General features: G+C 45.1%; 1 protein-coding gene across 1 annotated transcript in view; it reads left to right on the top strand.

Moving 5' to 3' along the window:
• PLBD1 (phospholipase B domain containing 1) overlaps positions 1-9,670 on the top strand; it is a 40,540-nt gene extending 30,870 nt beyond the window's left edge. Inside the window, exons 7-11 of the mRNA XM_005150290.2 lie at positions 3,331-3,531; positions 3,643-3,783; positions 6,567-6,752; positions 7,944-8,050; positions 9,411-9,670. Coding sequence (XP_005150347.1) covers positions 3,331-3,531; positions 3,643-3,783; positions 6,567-6,752; positions 7,944-8,050; positions 9,411-9,578 — 803 coding nt within the window. The 3' untranslated portion in view covers positions 9,579-9,670. The remainder of the gene's footprint in view (positions 1-3,330; positions 3,532-3,642; positions 3,784-6,566; positions 6,753-7,943; positions 8,051-9,410) is intronic.
• The last annotated feature ends 5,761 nt before the right edge of the window (positions 9,671-15,431 follow it).

Raw genomic sequence — 15,431 nt, 5'->3', positions numbered from 1 at the left:
GCTGCCAGGAGTGTGTTACCCTGCACATACTCTTTAGTGTGCTGACTCTGGAGAACACTGACTCAGATTTAAAAAAATGTTTTGCTTTGCTTGGCTGATTAATACTGTCTTGATGAATGAAACTGCAGACTCTGGAAATTTCAGTATTCCAGTGGTGATTGGAAACAGAATCTAAATGGCTTAAACTCATTCTGAAGTGCTTTCAGAAGTCCTATAGCTTCTCTCTGTGTAGATGTCCTATAGCTTCTCTCTGTAGGAAGAGTCAGGTTCACTGGGGGAAGGCTGGGGGGAGGTGGAGGGGAAGAGGTTTAAAAATCCTGATTGAGAGTGGCTGATAAAAATGGGAGATGGGTTTACAGAAAAAATAGGTGAACTGTACTGTGAGATAGCAGTTGACATATAAAAGGCATTTTCAATTACAACAGATTCTCATGCATACTTAAAAAGACAAGAATGACACAAGAGGACACTAAATATATGCTAATATCTCTAGGCTTCACCCAGGTTTTGTTTTCGTGGATGCCTTTGTCCTGGGCAAACCTGTTGTAGGTGTTTTAACTTCCCTCTGTTTAAGGAGTGCCTATGCCTTAAGTCAAAATGGTGTATGTTGGCTTGGAATAATTAGGCTAGTAATGGTGTATCGTGAAGAGCACACTGTATTATAGAACATTGCAGGATAAATCTTGGTAAATACTAAGGCCCAGAAGGAAATCCTCTTGTTTTCAGCTTTGCTGAGTTTTGCAACATATTTGAATTACAGAGTTCAAACTTCAGTTAATTCAGCATCGTTCCTTGTGTTGACACTTGCTTTGAATTGAGTTTTTGTCTTTTATCTCAGCTGATGATTGAAAAAGAAGAAAAAACTGTTTGGTTTATTTTGAAGTAGGGCATTTGGCATTGGCACCCATGGGGAATGGCATTCAATTTGGATCACAAGTGTTTAACAATTTAATTTCTTCCCTCTGGGTAAGCACTTGACTTGCTACACAATAGTTTATTGCTGCAGTATCCCATGTCTTTCTATAAAACAAACTGGCAGAGACAGGTTTTGAGTGTTTCTCTTCTTGCCATTACTGCTTGAAAGAACTCTGCTGTTTATGTGCGTAATTTATTGATGCTCTTTTTCTGTCTCCAAGAATAAAATACTAGGAACCACAAGCTGCCAGGGTACTCTGCCTGTTCCATACTGACCTATTTTTAGAGAACAGGTGACCACAAAGCATATTTTCCTGGATCTGTTCTGATTTGAGAACTTGAGACTTAAAAGAAATCTTTCTGAAATTGAGCCCTTAAACAGTACTTTTGCTTGAAGGAAGTCTGTCTTTTGATGAAAGCCCATGAACTGGAGGCAGAGCTGAGTCATATTGCTGTCTGTCCTATGTTGCTGACCTTAGTTTGTTTGCAGAGTACATTAATAAATCTTGTTGTAGAACATTTCATAATGGCACTCGACTACTACCCTGATGTGCAGCATTTGAGCGTTTTATACTCTTCAAAGAGGGATACCATTAATTAGTAATAGACCAGTTCTGGATGACTTCCTTATCAGGAGCTCAGTTAACAACAATACTTCCCCAGCCTGGCAGCCCTGTATCTGCTGGGGAATCTCAAAGTCAAGTTATTTCTGCTTTCTAAGTAGTCATCATGCTATCCATGGCATTACAGCTGACCTTTGCAGCTCTGTATACCACCTCTGGCTTCACGTCTGCAGCCAGATCTCTGACTGGACCTACGACTTCTGTTGGCATGTAATATGAAAGGGAATATTGCCCAGAGATCCATCACTGTGTTTATTTTGCAGGGCTGATAAAAATAAAAAAATCCCAATGACAACATGTCAGAAAGAGGAGTAGGTGAAACTCCCTCTCAAATACAGGATGTGGTTTATGATTTAAGAGGTGCCCATTTCTTGGAGATGCTTTTAAGATTAGACTGGAGAAGATCAAACTAGAAGGAAGACTTTTCTGCTTGTCTCAGTTTAATCCAGAAGGGATTAATTTAAAGGTGTATCTGTTGTCCTTGCAGAATGAAAATCTAAACCTGAAATTGGTTGATGAAAATCTCTCTGTGGAGTTGTCCTTTGGTTTTGGTTTCCTTTGTTGTATTTTTTAAAGGAATTTCATTGTTAGAAACAAACACTCACTAGGCATTTACAGTATGTAATCCTCAGCAGAAGACATAGCTTGACATATGATGGAGAAAACTTCTGATGACACCAAGCTGTGTGGTTTGACTGATACTCTGGAGGAAAGGAATGCCATCCAGAGGCACCTTGACACACTTGTGAGGTGGGCTGATGCCAATCTTATGAAGTTCAACCATGCCATGTGCAAGGTCCTACACCTGGGTTGGGGCAAGCTACAGGTTGGGCAGAGAAGAGATTCAGAGCAATCCGGTGGAGAAGGACTTGGGGGTGTTGGTCAATGAGAAACTGAACATGAGCCGGCTGCAGTGTGCACTCACAGCCCAGAAAGCCAACTGTGTCCTGGGCTGCATCAAAAGGAGCGTGACCAGCAGGTCAAAGGAGGTGATCCTGCCCCTCTACTCTGCTATTTTGAGACCCCACTTGGAGTATTGTGTGCAGTTCTGGTGTCCTCAACATTAAAAGGACATGGAACTGTTGGAACAAGTCCAGAGGAGGGCCACGAGGATGATCAGGGGGCTGGAGCACCTCCCATATGAAGACAGGCTGAGAAAGTTGGGGCTGTTCAGCCTGGAGAAGAAAATGCTGCATGGAGACCTCATAGCAGCCTTCCAGTATCTGAAGGGGGCCTACAAGGGTGCTGGAGAGGGACTCTTCATGAAGAACTGTAGTGATAGGACAAAGGATAATGAGTTAAACCTTGAACAGGGGAGGTTTAGATTGGATATAAGGAGGATTTTCTTTACTGTGTGGGTGGTGAGGTGCTGGAATGGGTTGCCAAGGAAGTTGTGAATGCTCCATCCCTGGCAGTGCTCAAGGCCAGGTTGGACGAAGCCTTGGGTGATATGGTTTAGTGTGAGGTGTCCCTGCCCATGGCAGAGGGGTTGAAGCTCTATGATCTTAAGGTCCTTTCCAACCCTAACTATTCTAAGTTTGGGATGAAAACATGAAGCACATGTTCTACACAAACAATTAGCCTGTGTTGAAAGCATGACAAATGAGAAACTGCTGACAGGTGGGCTTAAAGCACTTGCAGAAGTTGCCATCTCATCTTTAATATTTGTACAGCTTGGTTTCAGACACACACACATGCTGACTCATTCATACCCTCTTTGCTTGTCACTCTCTCTTGTTCTATGAGTATATCAAAGGTTCACAAAAATAACAAATTTCTATTGCTGTTTAAGGCTTTTTGGTGTCCCTGGATGACTTTTACATACTAGGCAGTGGCTTGGTAATGTTGCAGACTACCAACAGTGTATTCAATCAAAGCCTCATTAAGCAAGTGGTGCCTGAATCCCTGTTAGCTTGGCAGAGGGTCCGCATTGCTAACATGATGGCAGATGGTGGCAAATCTTGGGCAGAAACCTTCTCGAAGTGCAACTCAGGTGAGTACACTTTCACATGAATCTTAGGAGACAGGACTTGTTCCCCTTCCCCTTGTACTTTTTTCTTTCCACAGGCAGGACAAATAATTCTCTCTTTGCGCTCATACCTAGGAACCTACAACAATCAGTACATGGTGCTGGACCTGAAGAAGGTCAAGCTGCAGAAGAGCCTTGATGATGGTGCATTGTACATTGTTGAGCAGATCCCAACCCTTGTGGAGTATTCTGATCAAACAAATATTCTCCGGAAAGGTAATGGCTCCTATAGCACTTACTGGCTTTGGAAAGCCATCTCTTTGTGTCAGCTGATGGAGAGTAAGGCTTTGTAACTGGGAAGGGCTTACTGAACACTAGTGCTGAGTTGCAAAATAGAAAGCTCTGTTACCGGGTCTATTATGTTGTACTCATTTTTTCTTTATGCTGTGGCATGAATGTGATGAGCATCTGTGTTTTTTAGAACCGGGGAAGTGACATACAGGCTTTACCTTCCTTCTTTCTTTTTCTTGCCTTTTTTCCTGCTATCATTTTGCCCAGTCTTAGAGACCTATGAGGAAAAAGGTGAGGTCTCTCTGGAGTAGTACTAAATAACTGTGATGCTGTGGGCTACTTTAAATGTTTGGTGTGTCACCATACAAGGAGATGAGCTTTAAAATATAAGAGAAGTTCTATGTTAGATTCGGCTTCTGAACTTTTTTAGAGCTCTGTTATCTGATAATTACTTGCTGTTTAAAAGATTCCTTAGTATCAAGACTAGCAACAGCTTGCTGGAAAACAAACAAGCAAAAAGCTAGGTGAAGCAAAACACCGACTGTCAGGTTTCCTTCACAGATGTTTTAGACACGCTTTATGGCAGCATCCAAGAGCTTGAGCTCATTGAACAAATTCAAGCGCATGTCTGGTGCTTTGTGCTCCCTCCCTCTAATCAATGTGCAGAGGAGGTGAATTGATGAATTGCTTTTCATCATCAAAATGACTGGAAATGAATTTATGTTAGCAGCTGTGGTTGTTTCATTCTGGAATTTTCCCCTAAGTTTGTTTCCTTGGAAAGTTCTGGCTTATTTCAGGCACTGCCACAGTGCCTAAAGGCACAGGAGTGTGCTGCAGTTCATGTTTCTTTATGATGAGTGAGTAGTACCTTGATTTAAGCATCAAAAGTAACACATCAGATCAGAACCTGGGATCTGAGTCTCTTCCGCCCGATGTATAAATATTCCCATTGCTCTTGATATTGCTCAGATCTCTTGCTCTGATGGGCAGAGGAGGAAGCCATTTTGTTTCAGACAATTTTTGCTGCCTTCATGTAATCCTTCTCACCCCCATTCAGCTTTACAAGATCTCTGACTTGTTTTTGTCACTATTCACCCTACCAGGCCTAACTGGTAGGATTCACTGGCTTATAGCAGCCTTTGTGTAAAGCCTGCCTTAGGTTGGCACTGCATTGTCTGCATGGGATTTGCAGTCTTGCAGAGCCTGAGATGCAGAAGAGCTCTTGTTGGAGGAAAATTTGAATAGCTTCTTCTGTTTTAGCAATTTAAACAGAAAGTTTTTCCGGGTGGGATAAGGGAGTAATCTGTATGCACTGCATTCATGTGACACAATAGCAACCTTTTGAATTACAACTAAACCCTACTGGTATGGGAGCTGATGTATCTGTATCCTCTGGCCCTTGTCATCAGAGGCTGGCCAGTGTGCTCATTCCTGGAGGATACCTCTATTACAACACAGTGTGTGTACACAATGCTTTTCCTTCACGTAGGTTCTAGGTCATGTAAGCAAATGACAGCAGACAGGGTGTTCCTGGCAGCTGCATGCTAAGCAGAACCCAGGCTGGTAAGGTCTCAGCTCAGGTGGTGTTCCAGTGTTTATGCTGCCTGTGTATCTGTCCTTCAGGGGGCTTGGCTTCTGTGTGTCTGCTCACAGTGAGTCCCACTTGGTTTTTCTTAAGCATCTCATAGCCAGACTCCTCACGTGCTGGGCTGACGTTAATGCATGGAGTACTGCATTTACCAGTATCTAGATAAATAAAGTAGTAAAACTCTAAGCCAAATCCTGGTGTGTGTCATTTGAGAAGCAACATCCCACTGACACTGGGAATGCTAGTAGTTTGGAGAGAATCTGAAAGTGTGCTGCTCTTGGGGCTAGCTTACGTTATGTACTCTCTCCCTTGCTGCTGGCCTTGCAAAAGAAACCCCAACAAATTAAATGCTAAGGTTAGGCATCTACTTTTTATCTCTTCCAGGACTTGCTGTACCCAGATCCTGAACTGGATGATCTTCTGGCTCTTTACAAGCTCTTCTGCTTTCTACACTAGTCTCTTTTCAGGCAGTTGTATGTCAGCTATCTAAAACTCTCTGGAGGTCTGGCTGTCAAACCTGCTCTTCAGAGTTAGCAAAACTGCAGGATTTGTACTTGCTTTTGAAAAGGTTAGGGCAGGGCTCTGCTCTGCCAGTCAGCCACTTCTTAACCCTCAAAGGCAGATACTGGCAAATGTGCAGCTATCCCTCATCTTTCTTTATTGCAGTGTGCAACCACAACTTTCCAAACACATATTTGTGTGTTGTCCGTATGTGTTTGTGGGTTTGTGGGTATTTGTCTGTCCCTGACATGGCAGCACAGTGTATGACTCTGCTGTGGTGAGATGGGAGGCTTCGGAAAAGGCTGGCAAGTTTGGTGGAGGTGAATGATCTCTTGATCCCCTGAGGTTGAGCAGGGAAACCTCTGCGGGAGGTTTCTCTGCGTATTCTCTTCAGACTCCTGCCAGTTTCTCAGCAGTTTTGTGCAATGAGTCTGCAGGGTGGAAGTCTGGGGGCAAGTTGCCTGGGTGCAGTCTCCAGTGGTGTTATACTGGGAGTCAACCCTGGTCATGCCATTGACTATTGCCTTATTTTCTTGTGTTCAAACCAGTTCGACGTGTTACTCCTCGACATGCTGTTAAGGCAGTACAGCATGGAAAATGGTTCATTTTTCTTTTTTGATATAAGCAAGAGCATTCAGCTTTTCTAAGTGATTAATAGATTGGATTTTGTCTTTGGCAGGTTACTGGCCTTCATACAATATTCCTTTTCATGAAAAGATTTACAATCTCAGTGGGTATGCGGCATATGTTGAGAAGTATGGCATGGATTTCTCGTATGAGCTTGCTCCAAGAGCAAAAATCTTCCGTCGAGACCACAGCAAGGTGACCAGTTTGGAAAGCATGAAGTACATCATGAGATACAACAGTAAGACACATGTTTATGTACTGTGGAGCTGATTTTAATAAAGCAGTGTTACTTTTATTTGTCGGATCATAGTAGGAAGCTGCAGCCTCATGTACAGATCAGAGTTCTGTTACCCTATGTGCAGAGTACACACAAAGAAAAAAGAGTAACACAGCGTCATTGTTGAGGTAGGAAACCAGGCTAAAATGACTCTTATTAGAAATAAGACTGAGTTCCTTCCAGAACAAGGGTCCTCAAGCTTGCTGTTTGACCTTTCCAGAGAGTTTCTGATAACTCCAAGAGACTCTGTGGGCTGCTGTTCCCTAATTACGTCTACAGCCTGTCAATCTTGAAAGCCTTAAGTCCTAAGCAACAGCTAGGTCAAATCAGATGAGAATTTAGGATAAAACTACAGGTCTTTTGGGTTTTGTATGTGGTGTTTAGTTTTTTGGTTTTGTTTGGTTCAGTTTGTGTTTTTCCTGTCCATGCAAATAATCTTTGGTAGTTAATGCTCTGCTCTGCTTTTCCCTTACATGGGGGTTCTTAACTGCATTACAGCCAGCTTAGTTAATTTATGGCTAAGCCCATCTCCAAGTACAGATAGCTTTAGATGCTATATTTTTATTCCCAATTATAGGGAGCATGCTGATTACTGGGCTTGGGGTTTGGGAGGCCTCTCCCAGGGTGGGGTATTGCCAATGTTTTGGCTGTGAGTAGCAGCATGTTTGTAGCTGTTGAGACTTGTTCACCTTCCCCTCTTAGTTTGCAGCTGCTACAGTGGGTGTTTGAAGGCTTTGCTTCATGCTACTTCCTTTAGTCCAGAACAGGAAAACAAAGGTGCTCACTGCTGCACTTTTCCCTCTACATCTCGTCCCCACTTTGCTTGCTTTTCTGCTTTTGTCTCCTGACAATGTTCCTGCAAGGTTTTGTCATGTGGAGTTGCAGATATTTGTGGTTAGAGGTTGGCAGTGGTCCCCTTGGGATGCAGAAACAGTTGTATGGACTTGGATTAGGAGCTTATATACTAGTCGTCCTGTCTCCAGCACTGACTTCTAGCTGGTACCTGGGAAGGAGCATGGGAGCAATGTGATAGACCTGTGTTTCTACCACCTCACCCAGATTTTAGGGGCTTGGACACTTTGCATAAGCTTTTTGTGAGGGGACTAACTTCTCTTATTTTCTTCCTTCCCTCCCCACTACATTTCTCTCCAGACTACCAGCGTGATCCTTATGCTGAGCACAATCCTTGCAACACCATTTGCTGTCGGGAAGACCTGAATCCTTCTTTTCCAGTGCCTGCAGGCTGCTACGACTCCAAGGTAGATTACCTCCATTTCAATATCGGCTTTATGTTTGCTGCAGCCTCTGTGCTCCTATCAGACCTGTAGGATGTCTCCCTGGACTAGAACATACATGGCCAGGCCCATTGGTTCCCAGATCTTGAGGTCTGTGCAGAGCCCTGTCTCTTGTCCCTGACACCAGTCCTGGCACAGTGGCATTGGGCAGAGGATACAGGGGGAGGTGTAGGAAAAGAATGGTGGGAACTTGCGGTGCTTAGGGTTAAACCCCAAAGCCTTGCAGCAGGAGGAGCCTAAGAGAAAGCTGGAAGGAGTCATCACATCATTCCAGGAAGGTGAGTCTTCTGACTCCTGTTCATGTGGGTTGTGTGGGTGCCTTCCCAGAGCCCACAGGAGCACTTAGCTTTTCACCTTTACAAAAGCCTGGCTCTCTAATGAGCCTACTCTCTGCTCTCACCCTGCTCCAGGGCTCCACCTCTCTGTGAAACTGCTTTGTGCAGAGTTTGGTAAAGATCACTTTGCTTTCTGGGGGGACCCACTGTCCTGCAGAAAGCAGCAGCTTTTTTAGGCAGCCTATGTGGTATTTTCACTGTGAGGGGCAATACCTGAGTAAGCAGCTATCCAGGCCAGCCCTTTTGTGCTGGGAAGTTGTACAGTATTGTGTCCTGTGGGGTCCAGTCTGCTGCATTTTGGGGTTATGAGTTGGTTGCTAGAATGGGCCCTGTGGAGGCTGTTTTGGCATCACTAGTGCTGTGTTTTGGCATTGCTTTGTGTCCAGTCATTTTACAGGAATGGGCTGGGGGAGGACAGGGACCCACTGAGAGAAGTAGCCCAGAGCAGAGGCAAAACCCATCAGTTTCAAGCACTTGAGTGCAATTTTAGTGTCTCTGAGTTTGGGAAGATGGAGCAGGCTGTAGATCTCTTGCGTGGTAATGGAGGAATAGTGTGGAACCTGGGCAGCAGCATTAACTCCACTGCTTTTGCTCTTTCCTGAATTACCCTGACTTGCCACAGGGGACAGCCCAAGCGCCTAACATGCAATAGAGTTTAGATCGGGCCGTCTAGGCTGCCCACTGCACTTCCACCTCTTTTGGAGACACAAACACAAGAAGGACTGCCCCAAAGGCAGATGTGCTGCCTCTCTCACACAAGGGCTAGAGGGCAGGTGAGCTTGTATTTTGCTGCTGCCCTTCAGCTGGATGCTCTGTGCCTGAAGATGCCTCTGTGCAGGTGAAGAATGTTGCCTGATCAATGCATTTCCCCTTGCTCATTTTCTTTACCTTATAGTTATCAAATCTCCTGGGCTATCACTGCTCTGTGGGATGGCTGCATGTCCACCACCGCACCACTGCTTTGCTCAAACTCCTGTCCTTTATTACAGGTGTCGGACTTCCGCCTGGCTTCAGCATTCACAGCCACTGCCATCAATGGCCCCCCGGTGCAGGGTGGTCTCCCTGTCTTCACCTGGAAACGATTTAACCACACACGGCATCAGGGCCTGCCAGAATCATACAACTTCAATTTCGTCACCATGAGGCCTATCCTGTAAAACCAGCATCAGTATTCCCAAGTAGTTTTGGGTTGCTTTTTTTTAACAGAATTTTTCATTCCTGTATGTAATAAATCGACCTCATGGCCACATCCCTGTGCCTTATGTGCCTTCCCCTGTCCTGCCTGCTAGGCACTTAATATTGACATTGGCTGGCTTGGTGGAGCCCAACACATGTTCTGCTCTTCAGAGTTATCTGGGTGGCCTGTCCTTTGACTAGGAGTCATTGAGATTTTTGGTGATCTGAGCCATCATCACAGCTCTTCCCAGAGCAGGAGAGAACTACAATTTGATCAGTTAAAATGATCTATCTTTAGCAGCAACACAGGATCTGCCTCCAGGGCTGGGTCAACCCAAGTGGCTGCTTTGGGCCATTGTTTGGCTTATCTCGGTGCTGGGTTGGTGTCTGCCTTTTGTCTGAGCAGTGCCTGTGAGATGTGCTGCAAATTCCTTCTCATCTCGAATGTCTCTAGCAAGTCAAGGCTGTGCTCTCCATGGCAGATCAGAGTGCCTCTTGCCTACAGTGCATGGTGATGAGTGGCATTTGCAAGATTTCCTTTGTCTTTCGGAAGCAGCATGCAAGGGGCAGGTTGCAGAAGGCAGTGAAGGGATGTGCCTGGTGATTTCTGAAAGCAGACAAATCTTTTGGAAACACACTCACACTCACTGTCCCCACCCCTGGCTGCAGGGTAGCAGCAGGGAAAGAACTATGTGTGTTGGTAGGATGGATCTCTCACTGATGGGTCCAGGTGCTTGCTCAGTGGAGCAAGGGCAGTACGTATTGCTCTTAACTACCTGTGTTTACATTGAGGAGTGTTTTGTGCTAGATATCATGCATGTAATTAAGCAAAACAAAATAAACAGCTCTTTCCTCATGGCCTAGATGGTCCAAGCTAAACTAGGCACAGCACTGCCCTGCGTTACAAAGGGGAAGAATGAGCAGTGTGAGGTTTTGATCAAACCCCTGGAGTTTGGCTTCCGTGATGGGGGAGTGAATTAGTTACTGCAGTACAGGTGAGGTTCTAGCCTGAATGTTTGGCTGTCACAGTAGGGCTGAGAGAAGAGGGAGACGAAGTTACAGCAAAGCTTTTGCTGAGGATGAAAAATCCATGCAGAGACTGAAGTGATTTGCTTGCTGGAGCAGGAGGTAAAGTGTGAGAGGCTGGAGAGAGCATCTGTGTCATGTGCAGGGGTAGGAGAGCACTGTGAGAAATGACTGCTGAAGTACTCACCATAGAGCTGCTTTCCCCTCTGCAGTACAGCTCTTTGTTGTGTAAAATTTGCTGAACAAAATTACTCGGTTGTGGTATTCAGACACACTGTATGCATATGTACTGGTGCGTGGGCCAGTTGCAGCTGTGCCTCTGCTAGAAGATGAATGAGGCTGGTGTTCACTTCGTGCCTCTTGTGAGGGCAAGAGGTGGCAGTGCTGCGCCGATGCTTTCTGCTGGAGGTGACGGGGGAGGAGGCAGCCCTAGGCACAGGATTTTAAACTACGCTCACTTTACTGTTACCCCGAAGTTCTCTACCAGTGAAGGTGTCTTGCTCGCCCACAGCTGGGACGACAGCGACCTTGGCTTCTCTGTGAGCCCTTGCCCATGTGGCTTGTCTTTGCCACGAGCTCTGTGTACAGACCACCTCCATGTATTTTGCAATCCCACCACCCCACCCTGCCCTGTTCCAGCTGTGTGAAATGAAGGGCAGTGGGGCATGGGGATGGGTGATGTCTCCCTGAGCATGAGCAGCAGCACTCAACCAAGCAGCCCCTACCTCTGTGTTAAGCCGTAGGGGCTAGGTGTTTGCTCGGAGCCTGCGGAGGGCAGGCTGTTGTTCCTGCAGGTCTGCCATCAAGGGGCGCTCACTCTCTGTCTTGGTGTCAGTTTTATGCTCTCTCAGTGAGACTGTAGCCCCAGCACCCGAGGGCAGCAGCCTTGATGATTTTTGGCTAAGCACCGAATATGAGCTAAGGACTTTTTGTGCAGCCCTCAGGTGTTTGCAGCTGATCACTACCTTGAGATTTCGCAAACCCATCTATTGAGGACTGGCAGCCACAGAGCCAATGAGCAGAGCATGTTGTACCAGGCATTAAGGAGTACACTTAAAAGGAGGAGTGGAGCTGGGTCAGGAGGGCTGGCAGCAACAGAGAACCAGGAATAAGCTGCTTGTTTGAGACTGGAAACAGAGTGGCTGGAGGATGGCTGTATGCTACTCGACTGTCAGCACTAGGCAACACAGGACCAGTGCAAGCCTCTTCACTCAGTCTTATGTGAAAATACTAATGGAAAAGTGTTTGTTTAAAAGTTGGTTCCCAGGGACCAGGAAATCGATGCTTGATTATGGTTTCGGACAATGATTCAGGGCACATCTGGATGCTCCCCCCTGCAGGGAGCAGAGGCATGCAGCAGATGTGACATGCCCATTTGTTACAGGACATTGAAATGGGAGCTCTGCCTTTCTCAGCTTCCTACCCTGGAGCAGGAGCTCTTTTGTGCTGAAACATGGAGCTGTGGAAAAACCAGAACTCTGTTTTTAAGAGCCCTTTTCCATGAGTAAATGTTTACATCAATGGGACCTTCTGAGCCTTAGGACTCTCATCCATGTGAGTGTGGCTATTTTTTTTCTTGTGTTTAAGTAAGTGTGCTGTTAAAGGTCACTGCATTCCTCTTACTGTGCTGTCCTATGTGTGTCCTTTGTCAGCAGGCCAGCCTGGACTGATCTGCCAACTACAAGCACAGCAGCTGGTTCTGGCTCCTCTTCCCAGCACAGCAACATTGACTAGAGGAGAAGGCTTTAAGTATGGATGCATGGACCTGCAGGCAGGGCCAGAGAACTGAACTTTATTTTCAGGCAGCTGTATAAAGTTAAAATGTCTCTTTCAGCATCTTACTACCCTTGGCTGTAAGCCTGTGTCTTAAGCATTTAAACTTCAGGCTCTCAGGCTTGGCTGGAGAGGGCCTTACATAGTGGGAGGATGTGTTTGGGAGGTGGTTGTGATGAACCAGTCTTACAATAGTAGAGACCTGCTGTTCAGTCACTAGAACCTGCTTACAGCAGAAATGATGCCTCCCAGCACAACCACCAGATACTTCACTTTATACCAGCCCAAACTGCAACAGGGCTTGGGCACAGTGACTACGCTCTATTTTATGGTAAAACTAATGGTCTAAGCTCTGTGCAGTATGTATCCTCTCATTTTAAATAGGCAGTTTGAGAAACTTTGGACTTTCAAGTGTGTGTGCAGGCATCACTTCACAGGAGTATATCATCTTTGGGTCAGTGACTTGAAGCACATTTCAGTAAGTGCAAGAAACTAATTATTACCAGCATATAGTAATTATATGTCCATGAAGTATGGGCTCAGCACTAGCTCAGGGATGGCGTGACAAAACTAAGCTTCAAGTCCTCTAGAATTTGGCAGCAGAGCTGGAGGCCAAGGGGCAGCTTTTCCCATACTGCCTTCTGGTAAAATTGTTTCTGGGGGCTCAACTAAGTTCCACAACTTATTTCATAGTGCTGTACCTGGCTTCTACCCTTGAAAAGCAACAGCTTGGAGAGCAGAGACTTTCTTGATCACTGTACTGGATCACCCTTTTTATTACCCCCAATTTCATTACCCTTGACTGATGCAATTAGTTCTGTGCACAACAGTCAGCCCCTGGCTTGGGAAGCATGGGCCGGTTGGGTGTGCTGCAGGCACACAGCTCTAATCCTTCAGGTTGCTGTCAAAAACCAAAGCCATGGTCTCTACTTTGTTTGCAGCCTCTTACTAAAAGAATGAGCAATTTTTATAGAGAGTAAAACACAGTCCCTTGAGAGGAGAGCAGCACCAGCAATCTGGCTTCCATTCCTCTCCCCCCACCAGCGCAACTTCAGCATGCAAGTTTCTCGATTCTGTCTGTCAAGGGCACATAGAATCAGAACGGTTTGGGTTGGAAGAGACCTCAAAGCTCATCCAGTTCCAACCCCCTGCCATGGGCAGGGACACCTTCCACTAGACCAGGTTGCTCCAAGCCCCATCCAACCTGGTCTTGAACACTTCCACAGCCCCTTTCCTTTGCAGAATGGCCTAGAAAGTGACTTTCCAGAAATTATAGCAATGCTTTAATTTCTTGCTTCTCTGAGAAGGCAGAGAGGGCAAGCTCATGCAGTTGCCTTTCTGGAAATGACCCAGAGCCAAACCATTGCTGCCTAACATTACTTGAGCAAGGTGGTAGTGTGTCTGATGACAAGGAGCACACATTGGGCTCTTTTTGAAAGAGCTGTCTCTGGAGGTATCTGGAACTAAGCACAGATGACTCACAAGGTCAAAAACCCATTAGTTTATTTCAAAGTATAAATTTCAAGCTTGTCAGACAAAACCCCACTACAGTTAACACAGACACACACACTCATCTACAGTACATACAGAAATGGGGAGAGCTTGCAACTGCCCAGTTGAATTCAGACATGAAATCAGTCCTTTTTTTTTTTTGTATTTGCAAGTCCAGCTGCAAAATAGAGAAATCAGATTCTGAGTTGCCTAAGAAAGGATTTTGCACATTTGACTCCCAATAGCCAATAAATTACTAAAGCTGAACAGGACTCCCCAGACAGCTATTACCCAGTTATCTTATTTACAGATATAACCCATTAAATTAAGACATATATAAAAAATGTGTGTATGTGTATCTATATATAAAAAAGAGAATGCTCAGCCTGCATTATGACAATGAGAAATAAAGATGCATTTTAGCAAGAAGACTGAAAAGAAAATTAATTCATTTGCTTGCTTTCAGCTATTCTTATTTTTTTCTTTCTCCCCTCAGAAGGTGTTTGGAAGGAAATACAGATTCTGGTAACAGTGCTGGCTCAGTGTCATTCAAACCCCTCTCCCTCCTCATACAATGGCCACCCCTACCCAAACCAACAAATCAGAAAATAATACCAATATATATATTTATATATAAAGGTTCTAGTTAAAAAAATCTGGATATTTTTAATTATAAGGTGGTTATAAGAAGGCAGAATCACAGACTGATTTTGTATAGTGGGGTAGCAAGACTCAAACTGGGGAATAGCTGCTTGGGGAGCAGGAACAGATTTGACCTGTCCCTACATACAATACACTCTAATTTATTGGACATTTAAAGACAAACAGCATAAAAAGTCACTTCAGCCCTTCCTTTGTTACAGTACAAAATGATGCTTGGATCCTAGTACTGGGGCCAGTTGTGCTCCCACTGAAGGCACAAGGGGTTTTGCTGTCATTTTCAAAGGAAGCAGTGTAAGACCCCTTTTCTTTACAAGGAAGACACCATGGGCATTTCCAGCCTTGTGGTAAAAACCTTGGGATGGATGAGTGTTCAGTCCTTGCGCTCAAGTGATCCAACAGAGCCAATGGTGGCACAAATAATTAAAAGGAGCAAAGTTTCAGACCCCCTGTTTTATTAAGGGAAGCTGGAACTAAATGCAGACTGAGAGGTACCTGCTTTTGCACCTAGGTTTTCCAAAGCTGCTGCTGCAGATGCTGTATCTACAGCCTGTCCCCTTCCTAAGATGCAGTTATTTGAATCCAAGAAAGCTTTTTTTTTTTTTTTAGACATACATTGGAGTAAAGGAGGCCAGTGAAGTTCTAACTAGGAAGAATGCAGTGGAAAAGAATGGCATTTTGCCATCGGCACTCCACAGAGGGGCTCCTCAACAACCAAGAACTAAACTAACTCAAAATTACTTTCAACCTGGACATCTAGATGCCCTTGTATCACAGAGAAAGCCAAGCAAACCTAAGCCAAAACAGAAAATAAAAGAATGGAAACACAACTGTAGAATCAGTGCTGTGTTTGCCAAAACAAAGGGTACTACATCCAAAGTGGT

Source organism: Melopsittacus undulatus, chromosome 5 (assembly GCF_012275295.1).
Source record: "Melopsittacus undulatus isolate bMelUnd1 chromosome 5, bMelUnd1.mat.Z, whole genome shotgun sequence".
Classification (NCBI taxonomy): domain Eukaryota; kingdom Metazoa; phylum Chordata; class Aves; order Psittaciformes; family Psittaculidae; genus Melopsittacus; species Melopsittacus undulatus.
Note: the sequence above shows the minus strand (reverse complement) of the source record. Positions and strands in the feature narration are given on the sequence as shown.